The 17928-nt window shown below is 38.1% G+C and overlaps 1 protein-coding gene across 1 annotated transcript in view; it reads left to right on the top strand.

The window, feature by feature from the left end:
- Positions 1–6963: 6963 nt before the first annotated feature.
- Positions 6964–17928, top strand: part of LOC116410976 (CD109 antigen-like) — a 28870-nt gene continuing 17905 nt past the window's right edge. Inside the window, exons 1-6 of the mRNA XM_031902721.1 lie at positions 6964–6984; positions 11095–11208; positions 13196–13414; positions 16068–16197; positions 17088–17264; positions 17694–17775. Coding sequence (XP_031758581.1) covers positions 6964–6984; positions 11095–11208; positions 13196–13414; positions 16068–16197; positions 17088–17264; positions 17694–17775 — 743 coding nt within the window. The remainder of the gene's footprint in view (positions 6985–11094; positions 11209–13195; positions 13415–16067; positions 16198–17087; positions 17265–17693; positions 17776–17928) is intronic.

Below are 17928 nucleotides of genomic sequence, written 5' to 3'. Positions count from 1 at the left end.
CAAAACCCTCCCTGGACCCACCCACACAACGTCCAGCCCAACTTCCTGCACCCTTACACCTACAAATTTGGTCACTTGTCAGTCCCCACAAATTCTTACCTTCAGCATTACAGTTAAAACAATATATATTTTATTTGTGTATAAGATTTACTTTCATGCATGCTGACTTTTATTTATTATTATTATTTCAATTTTATAATTTTTTTTTTGTTATAAGAAATATATAGTGGATTTCCAAATAATGATCCAATAAACCAGCCTGTGAATTTTCAACCTCATATTTCTGAGACCTGGATCTGGTTACAAACCCATATCAGGTATTTTTTTTTCTTATTGCATTTTACTAAATATATTTTTCATGTTGACACTGTCCAAATCACCAGACGCAAATCTAAAGTGAATAGGTCTAATTAAAGGGATTCTGTCATGATTTTCATGATGTAGTTTTTTATTTCTACCATTTAAAATTTTATTCTTCAACCAACAAATATATAAGCTGTAATATTGGTGTATAGGCACTATCTCAGTGCATTGTGCCTGAGCCTGAGCTTTCAGAAGGAGCAAGTGCTACACATTAAAACTGCTTTCAGGTAACCTATTGTTTCTCCTACTCCCATGAAAAATGAAATCAGTACCAGTATATAAACAAGCTTTAACCTTGAAGGCCTCCATGCCCCCATTTTTATATACACAAGTCCTGGTGAGCACCAGCCCTTTCTATGTTTTTGTATATATATATATATTTAACAAAGGATGGCACACTGCTACATATCATACCTCGGGTGCTGGATTCACAAATTTGATACTGTCGCACCTCGTGGACAAAATGAAACATTACCATTGAATTGTTTTGTTTGAACTGTTACTTACGGCTGTCTATATTATTGTTTTATCTTGGTATTTTTTCTATATTAGTACTTGTCTTCTTTATTTCCTTTTCCCTTGGGGATTCCGGTTACTGTGTCCTATCCCTCAGTGGTTTATAATGCCCCTATTTTGGTTCTCCTGCAAGTGGGTTTCAGCAAAGTAAGTGCCCTTGTACCCGTTGGCAAATGATTGGTCTATTGAGTGCAGCCTGGCAACATGGTCTATTGAGTGCACCCAGATGTGTATGACCACACAAAGTCTCTTTTTGAGTGTCCTGGGAACACTGAAGGTGGTTCAAGTTTGGGCCCCAAGCTAACTCCTATAACTGTGCAGTAATTGTTGCCTTGAGTATAGTAAGGGGCTTGGCCCTACTTTACATGCCAGTTTTTGGTCACCTACACAGAGTGCACTGGGCCTAACAAAGGATAGGCTTGCCTCTTTTTCCCAATGATTGGGCATTGGTTGGCGGTGTTTCCCACCAGCAACATGAGTGGTTGCTATGCATGTGGTGTCTAGCAACGGCATGCAGCTTTGGCTCTTTACAGATGCGGGGTGCACATGCACATTCACCAATACAGGACTAACCCCAGGGGATGTTTGGTACCATGAGCGGTTAAATTGTTCCACCTGAGGGGGACACAATCTAATCAAAGATGGTGAGTAAACGGTTCCCTTCTGCCTGTTTCAGTCTGCTGTTTTTCCTTTCTTTTTTCTCATTCTTTTGTTTTTACTTTGCCATTGCAATGGTTGTTTTTGCCCTGGACTGCTCTGTCTTGGCATTACCTGATTTTAACCTGGACTCACTTAGGTAATTTCATATGTTATATTCACTGTATTTGTTTACATGTAGGTGTTAGCCTCTGGTTGCCTAGCAACTTGTTTTGGCGCCAAAACTCCTCTTGAGTGTTTAACCCTTTCACTGCCAGCCGTTTTGGACCAAAGTGGAACTTCTACTGCCAGACAGTTTTTGAACATTTTGCACTGTTTCACTTTTAGGGGCCTTTCCTTGGGGGGACTTTTAGTTTACCCAGGAAAACAATATATTGTTTTTTTGTAGGACAACCTAAGCTTTCAAAATATGGTAGAATTTTGGAGTCATTCCAATTCTGTAACAAGATATAGGCTTCTAAATGTCTACAAAATTTAAAAAAAATCACATTTTACATAATATAAACACACATACCAGAAACAAAAATTATTTTATGCACAAAAATACAACTAATTTAAAAAGTCCTATGTCTCCTATAACTCCTATAACTCCTACAACTAATTTAAAAAATCCCATGTCTCCTGAACGTGCCAATACCAAATATATATAGTTTTATGGAGATTTCTCACTTCAGTAGGTCAAAAACTCCCAGCAGTACACTACCAAATTTCCAAAGCACTGCTTCAGAAAGCTGCATACTTTAGATTTCAAGGCCAAAACTTCCACTAAAAGAAAGGTTTATCCCAGAAAATTACACATTTCTGGAAAGAACAGATTCTGGGGAACCCAGAGTAGGCACAATTGTCTGTCTACTCCAAACTATCAAGTCGCAATGCTTTCCTAAAGTTATAGGTTTTTATCAAAATTTGTGAAGTTTTCAAAAAATCGCTTCAAAGCTTCCAGTCTATAGTATCTTATCTCCTACAGGTCATAAAGTAACAAAATAAAACACCCTAAATATGAACGCCAGGGGTCCACTGAACAGTTTGATGCCCAATATGTATAGGTTTAGCTAAGTATGTGGCATGTAGGAGCCCCAATGTGAACATACCCCCATATGATCTATCATTTCAGCTCCAGCAAAATCAACACATTTACATCATTATATGTGGGATAAAGCTAGTAAAAAGTACGCTCACCCCAGAAAGTCATATATTTTTGGAAAGTACACTTTCCCCCGAATCTAAAATGGGTACCCATGTCTTTCTACGCCAAAGTACCAAGCCACAAATCATTTCTAAAGTTAGCAATTTTGATGATTTTTCCAAAAATCCGCTCAAAAGCTTCCACTTTGCAGCATCTTATCTCCCACATAGCATTAGGAATCAAGGTAAAACACCCTGAATTTGAATGCCAGGGGTCCACTGAACAGTTTGATGCCCAATATGTATAGGTTTACCTAAGTATGTGGCATGTAGGGGCCCTAATGAGAACATACCCCCATATGATGTGTAATTTCAGAAAATCAACACATCTACATCCTTTATGTGGGATAATGCTACAAAAAGTATGCTCACCCCAGAAAGCCATATATTTTTGGAAAGTACACATTCCCTCGAATATATAATGGGTACACATTTCCTTTTACTCCAAAGTACCAAGCTGTAAAGCTTTTCTAAGTTTGCAGATTTCCCCAAAATTTAGAAAATCGCCTAAAAATGTTGCAGTTTGCCGCATTTATCTCACACAATATCTTGCATACAATGGCAAATCACCCCCAATAGAAACACCAGAGGTCTACTGAACAGTTTGATGCCCACTATGCATAGATATACCAAAGTCTGTGGTATGTACTGACCCCAAAATGAAAATAGCGCATATGGATTTCCCGCCTGCCAACTCAGCTTTTGCACACAGAGCCCCCTGTCAGCGTATTATGTGCTGTAACACCCCTAAACTATAGAGAAAAACCCAGAAAACCATATTTTTTGGAAAGTACACATTCTGACAAATCCAACTTGGGTAAAGAGTCCTTTCTACACCAAAGTACCAATCTGCAAAGCTTCCCTAAAGTTATTGGTTTTTATGACATTTCAGAAAATTGCCTAAAAATGTTGCAATTTGCCACATTTATCTCACACAGTTTCTTGTATACAAAGACAAATCACCCCAAATAGGAACACCGAAGGCCTACTGAACAGTTTGATGCCCAATATGCATAGATATACCCAAGTCTGTAGTGTGTACTGACCCCAAAATGAAAATAGCGCATATGGATTTCTCGCCTGCCAACTCAGCTTTTGCATACAGAGCCCCCTGACAGCGTATTATATGCTGTAACCCCCCCTAACTATACAGAGACCCACAGAAAACCATATATTTTTGGAAAGTACACATTCTGAGGAATTCAAAATAGGTAAAGTTATTTTTCTACACCAAAGTTACACATGGCAAAGCTATGCTAAAAACAGATCAGGAATACTAATACAGGGATAAAAATGCAATAAAACCACAAAAATTGTGCAAATTAGTGAAACAACAAAATAAGTCACACAACAGCGTAATTAGTGGTCAGAATATCTTATCCAATAGTCACGCTGTCATACTAAACAGTTTTTAAGGAAAAGAAACTAAAAACAAAGTGGTAAAATAAATAAATAAATTAAAAAAAAGTGTTTGTGTATACATGTGTAAAAGTTGTGTGTATATGGGTGTATATAAGTGTATATAAAGAGTGTATATGGGTGTATATAAGTGTATATAGGTGTAAGGTTTCTGTGTGAGACTGAAACGTCGAGTAATAAACCTTTCTATTTTTGCATTTACATTTTGCTCACAATTCTTTAAATCCTAGGACTGCTGGCCTTGTTCCAGTGCATTTATAAATATATATATACACACAAGTATACTTTGGGTGCATGGTTCCAATACTGTAGAAATGACCAGCAACACCGAGATCTCTTGTATTTTTAAAACAGCATAAACACGTTTCAGTCCACATCGGGACCTTTCTCAAGGCAACTATGCTTATACTACACACCCTTGAATATCGAAAATATCATTTTTTAGATGATTTTGGATAGAGAGCATTGCACTCAACAGGTCTTGTTGAAAAAAAAACTAAGTGTTCCCTTGAGAAAGGTCAAGGTAAGTGTGAGCGAAACGTTAGAAATTTATATATATATATATATATATATATATATATATATATATATATATATATATTTATACAGCACTTATTCACCAGCACTTACCAGTACTCACAGAATACCAAAACAGATTTACTGTATTTACAGTGTTAAAAATATATAAGTTACTTATGCATACTGATACATAGATGTCTCACTTTTGTTTTATATTTGTGTTTGTGTATGAACACTTTTGAGTACAGTACAAGATATGTACAAGATAACAATAATGCTAAATTTAAGATTACAAAATGCTTCCATTTGAAAGCAAACATCTATTTGGTTGCTGCATATTACTAGGCGTGGACAAACTTAAGACTTTTATCACATTACTCCATTAGTGGATGGAGGATCACAAAACATAGCAACCAGGCAGTGGCTAGAATGACAGACTGGAAGAATAACAGACAGACTGAATGGAAGGTTAAGCAATACAGGTATTGGACCCATTATCCGGAAACCCATTATCCAGAAAGTTCTGAATTTACGGAAAGGCCATCTCCTATTGACTTCATTTTAATCAAATAATTCACAATTTTAAAAATGGTTTTCTCTGTAATACTAAAACAGTACCTTGTACTTGATCCCAACTAAGATCTAATTAATCCTTATTGGAGCCCAAACAATCCTATTAAAAGGGTTTAATTACTGTTTAAATAATTTTTTGAGCAGACTTAAGGTAGGAGATCTGAATTATGAAAAGACCCATTAGCCGGCATTCCCCAGGTCTCGCGCATTCTGGATAACGGGTCCCATACCTGTATAAAATAAAATATGCAAAATATAGTACATATAATTATGTTTAGAATTACAATGATTATTATTATTTTTTGTTTCTCTTTTGCAGCTCTGGAGCAAATTCTAGCCTGCAAGTAACTGTACCTCTTAAATTTATGACTTGGGTGGCCAGTGCTTTTGTGATTTCAGAAGAACTTGGTCTAGTAGTGTCAGAGCAATATCCTGAGGTATTGTAGTATCTCCCTGTAACTATCTTTGTTAATCTGTTTTGCACTCTTTTCTCTAAAAAAAAAAGGTGTTCTTTATTCCATTAAATATAAAAACATAGTTAGCTGCTAGGATTTGGGAAGAACCCTTAAAACTGTATCATTCTATTTGTGCCAGGCCAAAACAGTGCTTTGTTGTTTTTATGCTACATCGATTCCACACTAGCATTCCCTTACTCATCCATGGCCGATCCGATGTTTTATAGAACTCTGAATTTAACTATACAGGTATGGGATCAATTATCCCGAAACCCATTATCCAGAAAGTTCCAAAATGCAGGAAGGCATCTACCATAGATTCAATTTTTTTCAAATAATTCAAAATTTTGTACATGGTAACTGTTAGGGAGGTCATGGCGGTATGGGTTCACACCATTAGTTTGGAGCACCATGCCTAGGTATCAAGCAGGTTAGGGGTTACAGGTTACCAGGAAACAGGAACAAAGACTCTTGAGCGCAAAACTTTACTAGAAACTCAAGGTACAGGAACACAGATTACCAAGAAATCAGGAACAGCACTTCGCATCATAATGGTGGAACAAAACAGGATACAGGTTCAGGAACAATCTTCTAAAGAACAAGATTAACAAAATGATCCAGCCAGGACCAAATGGGGGAGGGACCTTTTAAAGAGAACAAAATTAATAACTGCCAACACCTGGCAAAAGGCGGGAGAATAAGGCTACAAGGAACTCCCAGAAAAATAATGGCACACCAGGAGCTCAGTCTCCTGTGGTTGACAGTTACCTGCACAGCCACTGAGCAAGCCATGCAGGGTTCAAATTCTTTACAGTATCATAGTAAGTTAGGTTGAAAAAAGACGTCTATCAAGTTAAACCTTAATGCCTACAGTATATATAACCTGCATAACTGCTAGTTTCCCTTTTCTCTGTAATAATAAAACTGTACCTTGTACTTGAACTCAACTAAGATATAATTTATCCTTATTTTAGGCAAAACAAACCTATTTTGTTTATATAATATTTAGATGATTTTTTTAGTAGGCTTAATGTGCAGAGATCTACATTACAGATAATCCTAGGTACTGAGCACTCTGGATAACAGGTTCCATACCTGTAATATATATTTTTACTGGTTACAGTGCTGTAATGTAAAGTACAAAAAAGGGGAACCTATAACACATCATCTCAGAGAAAAGATTGAGTTGTGTTGTTTGTGCAAAAATCACTACCTTCAAGCAGGTCTTTATAAAGTGTAATGGGCATTTCAGTTTGCAGTGTCAAAACAGTCAGCAATGACAGTGAGCATGATTCAGGTATAATAACTTGCATGTGGCAGATCTGTGTGTTGTATATACTATGCAAACTATAATAATTATCATGTGCTCTTTCCTGTCTAGCTTAAACACCACAATTTAGTTACTGTTCTTAAAGGAAAAGTAACACTAAAAATTTTTAACTAAAAAATCTATTTTACCCTCCCCAATAATTGCCCTATCCTGAAAACCATTTGTTATTTTGAATGCTTTAGTAGAAAATACCTGTAAAAAACTTGGCTTCCGGTCATTTGAACAAAGGCGATACGGCGATGCAGGGGAAAGTTTCAGGGGAAGCGTCCACAATGCTACAATCGATTGATCGAGCCTAGGAAGGAGTCAGGCTAGGCTCGATCAATTGATCGCCCCATAGTTGATGCATCCCCTGATACTTTCCTGGCATTGCCGTATCGCCTTTGTTCAAATGACCAGAAGCCAAGTTTAACAGGTATTTTCTTCTAAAGCATTCAAAATAACAAATGGTTTTCAGGATAGGGCAATTATTGGGGGAGGGTAGAATAGAATTTTTAGTGTTACTTTTCCTTTAAAAACCCTGGGCAGGGGCAGCTCACACAGTTGTTATGTTTGGTCTGTATGGAATCAGTAGGAGAAACTATGACCCATGAATGTAATATAATTTCTCTCCTATGTTCCTATCAGAAGTTATTGTCATTATATTCTTGTCCAGTACACTATCACAGGAGGTTATAAAAACTTAAGCTGTGTCCTGCTAGGCCATGCCCCTTGCATTCCTGAGGGAGGAGTGTAGAGTTACCCGATGTCCCTGAAATTTCTGATAAATAGTCAGCTTTTTTGATTAAAAATTGGATTAAGTTTGGAGGATCAGTTTTGGTTGGGAGTTTATCTCGTTTGTTTCCCCTTGCCTCCAGGACCAGGAAAAATTCTATATTTTTGGGTAAGAGTATAGTTTTTAGTTTTTTTTCCTTTTATTTATAAGCTGTTTATTTTAATCTATGTTTTATAACATCTTTTTGTACATATGCACTGTTATACCTTTTATTTTATTGAATATAAAATGTAATAAATTGTGTCCTTGATGCTCTTAAACAGTGCTGTCCAACTTCTGCGGTGCCAAGGGACGGAATTTCTCTTGCACACATGGTGGAGAGCCGCTAATGGAAGCCAGTTTTGGCCACTCCCCCATTTAAACCACACCCACTTCAAACCACACCTATTTTATCACAATGGTCGCTGCAGGGATATCAACCATCATTCATATGTTAAAGAATTATATTATGTCATATTAAGACACACCATATGCCTCCTCCTTCCCTATGGATAGCACAGCAACCCCCAGCATATAATTACACACCTTAGGGACCATTTAATGGCTATTTCCAACTGCTAACAAACTCCCAGAACAAACCCTTGCCAGTTTCACCTCCCACAGGCAGCATAGGGTAGGCAGAGTATGGCACACACAGGCAGCACTCTGCCTGTCCTATGCTGCCGGTGTGTGCCATACTCTGCCTGTCCTATGCTGCCGGTGTGTGCCATACTCTGCCTGTCCTATGCTGCCTGTGGGTGCCATACCCTCCCTGCCCTATGCTGCCTGTGTGTGCCCTACTCTGCCTACCCTATGCTGCCTATACACAGGCAGCATAGGCCAGGCAGTAAATACAATGTCTGAGGTGTGAAGAGGTGAACAATGTGGGTGATTACAGCCTGAGGTGTGAACACTGCAGGGGGTGAACAATGCAAAGATTAAAAGGTGTGAACAACACAGGGGATTACATATTTAAACAATACAGAGGGATTACAGCCTGAATCTGAGGTGAGAACAATGTAGGGGGGGCAGTTAATCTCAGTACTGATATCATTTAAAGCTAACAAAAGGTAAGCCATCAAAGCAGCCAGACAGGTGGGGGGGGCCACACAGAGGGGGGTCGAGGGCCGCATCGAGGGCAGCACTGCTCTAAAAGAGCCCCAGCTTGAAAGTGTGTTAATGTGTGCTTTAGCCCTCTCCATGCTGATTAACCATTTGACTGCTGCTAGGAAGAGTGTATGTTTCAATTACATTAACAATTTTACTACTAGAGTGATTGAAATCTCTCATCACCAGTGTGAAATATGAGAATGGTGGCAGCTTTGTGTGAAGCGTTTGTGTAAATTTTTTGGGTGTTAGTCATTGGGGTACTGTCACACTAGTCTAACCTGTGAAGAAGGTGTGTGAAATACCAAGCAAGGGAGGCGGGTTACAGACCTCTGTTGCTCACACAGCTTTCCATTCCAGAAGCCTCCAAGGCCCCTCTAGGAAACCACAGGCAGAGTGCCGTTAACCATACAGGGGCCTCCTCTGCTTCCTCCTCTGTTTTACCCATAAGTTCTCCTCTAACCTACACCTGAACGTTACAATTCCCTACCTTGCGCACAGTCGCCTTGGGCCCTACCCCAAAATACTCACTTCTCATTGGACCAACAGACTTGCCCAACTTTTTACATTACAAAAATCTTTATTTTGCCTCCTTATAGACATAGAGGAGAATTTTAGTATACCGTATATACTCGAGTATAACCCGATCCGAATATAAGCCGACGTACCTAATTTTACCTAAAAAAACTGGAAAAACTTATTGATTTGAGTATAAGCCTAGAGTGGGAAATGCAACTGCTACTGCTAAGTTTCAATAATCAAACAAATAACAGATAAATAAATAGATAACTTTAGGGAAAGAAAAATGCTACAGCAGCAGACAAAAGCAAGTTTGGGAAGGCTAAGGAAGCTGCCATACTAAGTATCAAGTACTTGGACCCCAGTGTACAAGTCCCACCACAATACTACAATAGTAGTTACAAGGGCAAAATAATTCTTGATGCTGGACTTAGTACAAATTTAATTTTTGTAAATAACAAGTTATTGTACCAATTACTGAATCTGGCTCGTTGTGCAGATGGATGTGCAGATGTAACGCGCTCGTTGCACGCAACCCACACTCCCTCCACTTGTGTCCGTTCATACCTCCCTCCCTCCACTTGTGTCCGTTCATACCTCCCTCCCTCCACCTGTGTCCGTTCATACCTACATCCCTCCACCTGTACGTTCATACCTCCCTCCCTCCACTTGCGTGCATACCTGCCGTTGTGCGCATTCTGGAACACTGAATGGAAGCTTTGTGGATAAGTGGCACGTTGTGAAACTCCAGCACATAAATTGTGAGTCACACTGGGTACATTAGCAAGTTAATGCCTTTACTCTTCATGAGGTAGCACAGACAGACTTTTCCAAGCCTGTGCCTCTGTTCATGGAGGTCTAACCAGGCTGAGGTGACATTTATTATCCTATCCATTTTCAGTTATTCAGTTTGTTTCCTTCTTACTTCCTGCAATGGGTGGTATGGGGGTGCTATGTTTTACCAAAAAAGCCTACCTATATCACACTGAAATAAAATATGCATCCTTCATTTCAGGAACTGGGAAACACCTATATAAGATATACCAAAAATATAGTAAAAATTAGCTGTAGGGATGTGGTGGTTTGCCCATGACCACATACCATGGAACCTACATAAGGGATAGTGTTTCTCTGCAGAGTCAGTGTATCCCAGTAATGTCAGATGATCCCTGGCTATATTTTACCTGGAACATCTTAATGAGAATCGAAAATGTATTTTTGTGCCTGAGTTTTGAAAGTCAGAAGAACGGAATATATGATCGAGCACTAGCTGGAGGCTGGTTTCTAGGTTCATACCTCCCTCCCTCCCTCCACTTGTGTGCATACCTGCCGTTGCGCCTCTGGCTGACTCTGGCGCACTGAACGTGCTCGGTGCGCGCACCTCCCCAGCACATTTTTAGTTCTGAAAAACTCGGCTTATACTCGAGTATATACGGTAACTATTTAGCATGTAATGTTCAATTTAGGCCTAAGAGATCAGTCTTTTTGTCGCTCACAACTGACATAAATATTGCACAATATACAGTACTTTTTCACGTATTCGATATTTTAAAAATATTTTTTAAAGCTTTTCAGCTATTTTTTACTGTATCATAGACTGTGTTAGACACAGTCTAGAGTACACAGGAAGCAGTTATTTGGCTGTATCAGTATTTGTTTGTACTTCATTTCTGTTGATGCTATATTATTTTCTGCAGCTTGAAGCTTTCCAGCCTCTTCTTCTGACCCTGAATGCTCCCCGGACTGTAATCAGAGGTGAAAATTTTATTTTAAAAGTTACCCTGGAGACCTACATAGCAACAGACTTTCAGGTACATGCTCCACCTTTACCTTATTTTTTTATGTACAAGCAAATTACAAAAGTGACATCATAATTTCCTTTTTACATGGTAGTAATTGTTAAATTACTAAATATTTTGGATTCAAAAATAATAAAAATATGAAATTGCAGCAAAAGGTGCCTGGCTATCATACAAATCCATCATATACAGATCCACTTACATTAGATAATTAGATAAGTAGGCTTTTGGCAGAGAGTCCAGAATACTCAACACCTGCACTTAAATACAATTGTAAATAATAGGATAAACAGGTCTCTTGGGGGAACTGAGATTTGCAGCTTAAAGGGCAATTTCAGCTTCATTGGCAAAACTATAATAACACATAAAACAAGACCCCAAAATTTTGTAAAATGGTAGTGGTATTAAGGGAGTTTGGTCATAATATTGGGCATGGTCATGAAAATTTAGCTGAAAATATATTAAAGAATATATTAAAGAAAATAAACTATAATGTTCTGTTGCCCTGCACTGGTAACATTTGTGTTTGCTTCAGAACCCCTACTATAGTTTATATAAAAACACTATTGTATAACCATGGGGGCAGCCATTTAAAAGGAGAAAATGGCACAGGTTTGTAATATTTGCATGTTTAAGTTACAGTGTACCTTTAAGGCAGAGAGGCAGGCTGGGAAGGTGGGCAACTATGATATGAAGAAGGAGCAGCGAAAGGAAACAGGAACTGTACAGTGAATAAAGTTGGATCTCCACTGCAGGCTAAATATGCACATCTTACCATAAGCATACACAGAAAGATTCAGACATAACAACGTTATGTAGCCAACTTTTGGCTATGGCTTTACTTCTAACACGCATGTATACTTTATATATTGGCGTGCCTCCACCCAGGGTAGGGACAGGTTGAACTGTAACACCCCTCCCTGGGAAACTCTGTACAGTCCTCCTTGGGCAGGGACTCCCTGCAACTCCCAGTACCTTGCCCTCCTTGGCGTAGCTGCTTACCAGGCATTTGAGGATCCACTCTGTGAGGAATAGACCAGGAGACTGGATGTGCTGAATAACCAAATAACTTGTTTATTGAATGCACACAGGGTATCCAGAAATATGATAGGCAGTTCAGGTATTCTCCCCTTACTTCCCTTGGTACTCCCGCCAGAATACCCTCTTTGGGACCTCCCACCTCATGCCAGAAGACCCTCTCTTAGGGCTCTCCCTGGTACTCCCGCCAGACGACACTCCCTGAGGGCTCTCCCCAGTACCCCTTGCTTAGGAAATCTCCACTGTGTGGTACCTTGGTACCACCTGAGTTAACCACTTAATATCCCTGAACTCCGGCGATGAGGTCTTAACCTTGATACCTCCTGAAGGGGCTTCCAACTGCCCTTTCTAAACACTCACACAGCATGTGTGCCATCCCATTTTATATTGCAGCACACTGCCTAGTGGTTGCTGCTGGAACTGCAGGGAAACTCCCTTTTCATACACACAGCCAGGACCACCTTTAGGAGTCCATAACCCAAAAAGGCCACCCTCTGGTGCCTGTCTACAGGGGAACCCACCTAAGGGGCCCAAATCTTGGAATCCATACAGTTGTATAGCATTTAACAGATAAACCACGTAGAATACAATGGTGTCTTATCTACTATGTAACCTGTGCCTTTTCTTCTTTTTTCCAGCTTGAATGGTGGCCCCATGGCTACACAGCAGCTTATTTATATAAACTATAGTAAGGTTCCTGAAGCAAACACACCAGTTTTACCCATGCAGGGCAACAGTAAATTATATTTTAATTACTCTAAAACAATTTAATTTTTTGGTGTTACTCTTCCTTTAATCTCTGTATATATATTATTTATTATAATACTTGTCCTTCCCTGTGTATACATTTCTACATTGTAAAATTGTACAGTGCTGCATATCCAAGTAGCTCTCTATAAATTGTATAACCGTTATTCAAACACAATTTTATATTTTCAGTAATAGCCCATTTATATTTTAGGCGACCTTGAAATTGGAACCTAGTAGCTCCTTTGAAATAATTATTCCAGATAACAATACAAATAGTGTACCAGGACAAAGAAGTGTCTTCATACAAAGTAATGGATCAAAGGAGGTGCTATTTCCTATAAATCCTACGAAACTTGGTGAGATGTCTCTCACTGTACAAGCCAACGCTCTGGGATTTTCAGATTCTGCAACCCAAACAGTATTAGTAAAGGTAGGTAACAGAGAACAAACATAACAATGAATTTTTATAAAAAATCTATTCATTTAGGCTAACCAGTATACGTACGGATAAACATAAGAAATTCATGACACTATGGGAACCTTGGTATACCTACTCTTTTCCGAATACTGAGACCTCATCTACTCTTGCATTTTAGACCAATTTTTTTTTAAAATAACAGCCACCATGCACTACAAAAGGTCAATATGAACTTTATACAGGTCATACATAAACCATAATACATGGTAAAATGTCTTTTCACTCTTCGGTCCTACTATTCACCAGATGTGGAAGTAACTTTCTTCTCTTCTTTCAGTTTTCTCTTACGGATATATGCTGTTCATTATATAACTGTTTTAATTCAATATCCTCTATGTACACAATAAAATGCAAATAAAAATAAAATGCTTTCCTTTTTAAGCACCTATGGTGTAATGTAATGCTAAGTTTGCCCAGGGGCAGTAACCCATAGCAACCAATCAGCAGATAGCATCTACTGGCCATCTGTTTAAAAGCAAGCATCTTATTGGTTGCTGTGGGTTACTGCACCTGGGCAAACTTACTGCTTTTTATTGCACATGGGTGGTTACAAGTAATTTTTTGAATTACTGGTATTTTTTCCAGCTGTAACAATAGTTACAATTCTGAAAAATACGTTAATAGGAAAATATTTTTGACATTAATATCCCTGATATAATTCAAACTATTTTGAATCCCTCGGGAATTCCCAGTTCAAATATTAATTTCCAAACCACTGGGAATTCCTGATGGATTCTTTTTTTAATTTTTGTTTTATAAATAACCACTTAACCACCATACCTTCTGGTATGACTTATAATGTCAGGTGACATAACTGTTGATCACACAAACAAAATGTAGATGAACAGTGGTTAGCATTACTACCCTTATGTTAAAGGACAACTAGGGGCACATTTACTAACTCACGAACGGGCCGAATTGCGTTTTTTTCGTAATGATCGGTATTTTGCGATTTTTTCGGAAAATTATCGCGACTTTTTCGTTACCAATACGATTTGTGCGAAAAAACGCGAGTTTTTCGTAGCCATTCCGAAAGTTGCGCAAAATCTGGCGATTTTTTCGTAGCGTTAAAACTTGCGTGAAAAGTTGCGATTTTTTCGTAGCATTAAAACTTGCGCGAAACATCGCGCCTTTTAAGTTTTAACGCTACGAAAAAGGCGCAACTTTTCGCGCAAGTTGTAACGCTACGAAAAAATCGGCAGTTTTTGCGCAACTTTCGGAATGGCTACGAAAAACTCGTGTTTTTTTGTGCAAATCGTATTGGTAACGAAAAAGTCGCGATAATTTCCGAAAAGTCGTAAAGGCGCCGAAAAAAACTCAAAAAATACGAAAAAGTCGCAAAATGTTCGTTTTCCAAACGGAATTTTTCCAATTCGGATTCGAATTCGTGGGTTAGTAAATCAGCCCCCTAGAGTCAATATTTCCACCATCTTTGTCCCTGAGCCCAGGTATTTATTGCACCACTTTTGGTGATTGCATGGGTAGTATATAATGTTTTGTACTGTTCTTCATACTTGTCCAGCAAATAATTCCTGGGAGCTGGGAAAAAATAGAATTCAGTATTGTTATATGCTGAAAAGCACTATCACTTCATTGACTTTGATTTTTGTTATCTTTTAAGTTCCAAGTATTTTCCTTGTGATTTCATGGGTTTCCTTATTGTAAAGTCCTCTTATTCCACAGAACAAAACATTTACTACTTAAAATCCTTTACTTAGATTACACTGCCACATTTTAGGCAGCACATTAAAGAGTCAATGAAGCATATGGTCTAAGGCCCCTTAGATTAAGGGGCACATTTACTAATCCTCGAATCCGAATCCCGAATGGGAAAAAAACGGATTAGAAACGAAAATTTTGCGATTTTTTTTCTTTGCGATTGTTTCGTAATTTGCACTACTTTTTTGCCGCCGTTACGACTTTATCGTATTTTGCGTGATTTTTTCGTCGGCGTCACGATTTTTTGTATTGAGCAATTGTAAATGGCGGAAAAACCAATCCGAATTTTTCGCGATGGCGCCAAAAAAGTTGCGGAAAATATACGGTAAAGTCGTAACGGCAACTAAAAAGTCATGCAAAATATGAAACTATCGCGGCGGCGACAAAAAAATTGCAAAAATACCGATCATTACAAAAAAAAGCATTCGGACGCTTTCGGACGTTCGTGGATAAGTAAATGTGCCCCTAAGTCTCTTTTTAATATTGAAGGAAACCACAGGGAGAAATACAAACTCTACAAAATTCAATAGAGTTGTCATGTCATAAACCAGTATGTGTATTTTTTTGTGTTAGTGGCAGGTAGGTTTGCCACCTGGTAGGGTTGTCTTCTGCATTTCCCCCCTCCTTCCCCCACTGCCCCGATTATTCTCATAACCCTGGCCATTTTGCATCACAGCCTCACCTAACTGACTCTTTCCCCCCTCCCCATGTCCTAACTGGTATTTTTGCTGAAGAAAGGTGCCAACCCTAGTGGTAGGGTTATTAGTTACACAGCAACACCTGTACATAGAAATGTGACACAGCTGTATGAATAAACAATATATTGTGTATGTATATAGAAATGTTTTTACAAATATTTAAACTCTGTCTTCTTGTTTTACTTCAGGCTGAAGGCATACAGCACGTTTATTCCAGCAGTGTTATTTTAAAAGCTGGAGCTCATGCAAAAAAATTATCATTCACTTTTCCTGTTGATGTGGTAGTTGACACCAAACAAGCATCTCTCAGCATTACTGGTATGAATTGTTTTATGGTTCCATGCACAGCTATGTAAAGTGTATTGTCAACTAAGCAATGTAATACTGTACCTGAGACAATACTACAACTGAATAACTTGTACAAACTTTTATTCCGGTGTTTGCAACCAAAACCTTTAATATCACATTTATTATTTGGTAGACTAGCAGTGATAATTAATAGCTAAAAAAATCATCATAAATCAGCGAATAAACATACATTTTATGTTTAATCCAATAACATTTAATAGTTAAAAAAATCAATAGATTTAATTAAGAACGCCCCTTTAAAGGCCTTTCCTGCCACCACCTTCAAAAGAGTAAACCTGGAAATTAACTGATGTTGACTGATGTTAAGTGCTAATACCTGTAAAACAATGACACGGTTTTCAGTGATCTGCGTCTTTTTTTTATTAGTGCTTAACTCCCTCTAGCAGGTCTGTTCCTCGATCAACTTCTGGATTTACTATTTATAAGGTAGCTGCAGAAAAGACCTCTGAAAGTACATTTTTTTTCTGTCAACATACGTTCCAATTAAATTTTAGAATTCTTAACTATTAATTTATCACAGATAAGACACAACAAAATAGTGATATTAAAGTACTATATACAGCATATATACTTGGTTTCGGTTATTGTCTGCCATTGTCCTATGATCTATGGCAGATTTATGAAAATGTGAGTTTAGAGTTTAATAGATTAAAACTCACCCATGTTCTATTCATTCCTATGGGATTTTATCAATTGGTAAAAGTTAGAGCTCACCATTTGCTAAATACTCTTCTAAATATCCAGTAGGAATGAACAGAACATGGGTAAGTTTTTATCAAATAAAGTGTTTTTATAAATGTACCTCTAGTTAAATGTCTTGTTTTTCAATATTCCAACAGGAAACTTCCTTGCACCATCAATTAAAGGTCTTGAATCACTGATTCAGTTGCCCACTGGTTGTGGAGAACAAAACATGATTCACTTTGCTCCAGTCATTTATAGTTTACAATATTTAATAGCAACTAACCAGATAACTGAAGATTTTAGAACAAAAGCCATTCGTTTCATGGAAAAAGGTTAGTCTTCGTTTGCAGGAATTTATGAATATTAAATAATACATAATGTAGAAAATTGCTGGACAGCATCTGTGAAGTCCAATTGGGTGAGGGCTGCATCGGCGCAGGCCTCTCCCGCTGGGCCTGCATAGGCCCCTGTTATGATCCAATTGTTGGCCTGGGGACCAAAAATTTGAATCAACCCGATTGGGCTCTGCAAAGTCATCTTGTTTGGTTGCCTTACCAAACGCTTTAGTTATTATTCTACTGATTTATTCTGAAATGCCTGTTTTAAAATTAATCCTTAAACCCCTCCCTTCATTATAAAATGACAATAAAGCACTTCATAATGGTGGAATAATCCTAAAATAATTGTAGACTCACCAATGCCTATAGAATATTATTGTTATGGTCATGCTAATGATTTAATTTTTAATATTTTGAATGAAGGTTACCAAACAGAATTAAATTACTGGAGATCTGGTGGTTCATTCAGTGCTTTTGGAAGCAGGGATTATTCTGAGAGTACTTGGTAAGCTTTTAGTTTATCCAAAATACTTATGTATCAAAGTATACACTTTTCTTGTTTTCCTTACACATGAATAAATGCCATGCATTACAAGTAGGGATGCGTGAAAGTGCACCACTTTGCTTTGCAACAAAAAATTCACAACATTTTGCTTTG

The sequence above is a fragment of the Xenopus tropicalis genome, chromosome 5 (genome assembly GCF_000004195.4).
Source record: "Xenopus tropicalis strain Nigerian chromosome 5, UCB_Xtro_10.0, whole genome shotgun sequence".
NCBI lineage: Eukaryota > Metazoa > Chordata > Amphibia > Anura > Pipidae > Xenopus > Xenopus tropicalis.
Note: the sequence above shows the minus strand (reverse complement) of the source record. Positions and strands in the feature narration are given on the sequence as shown.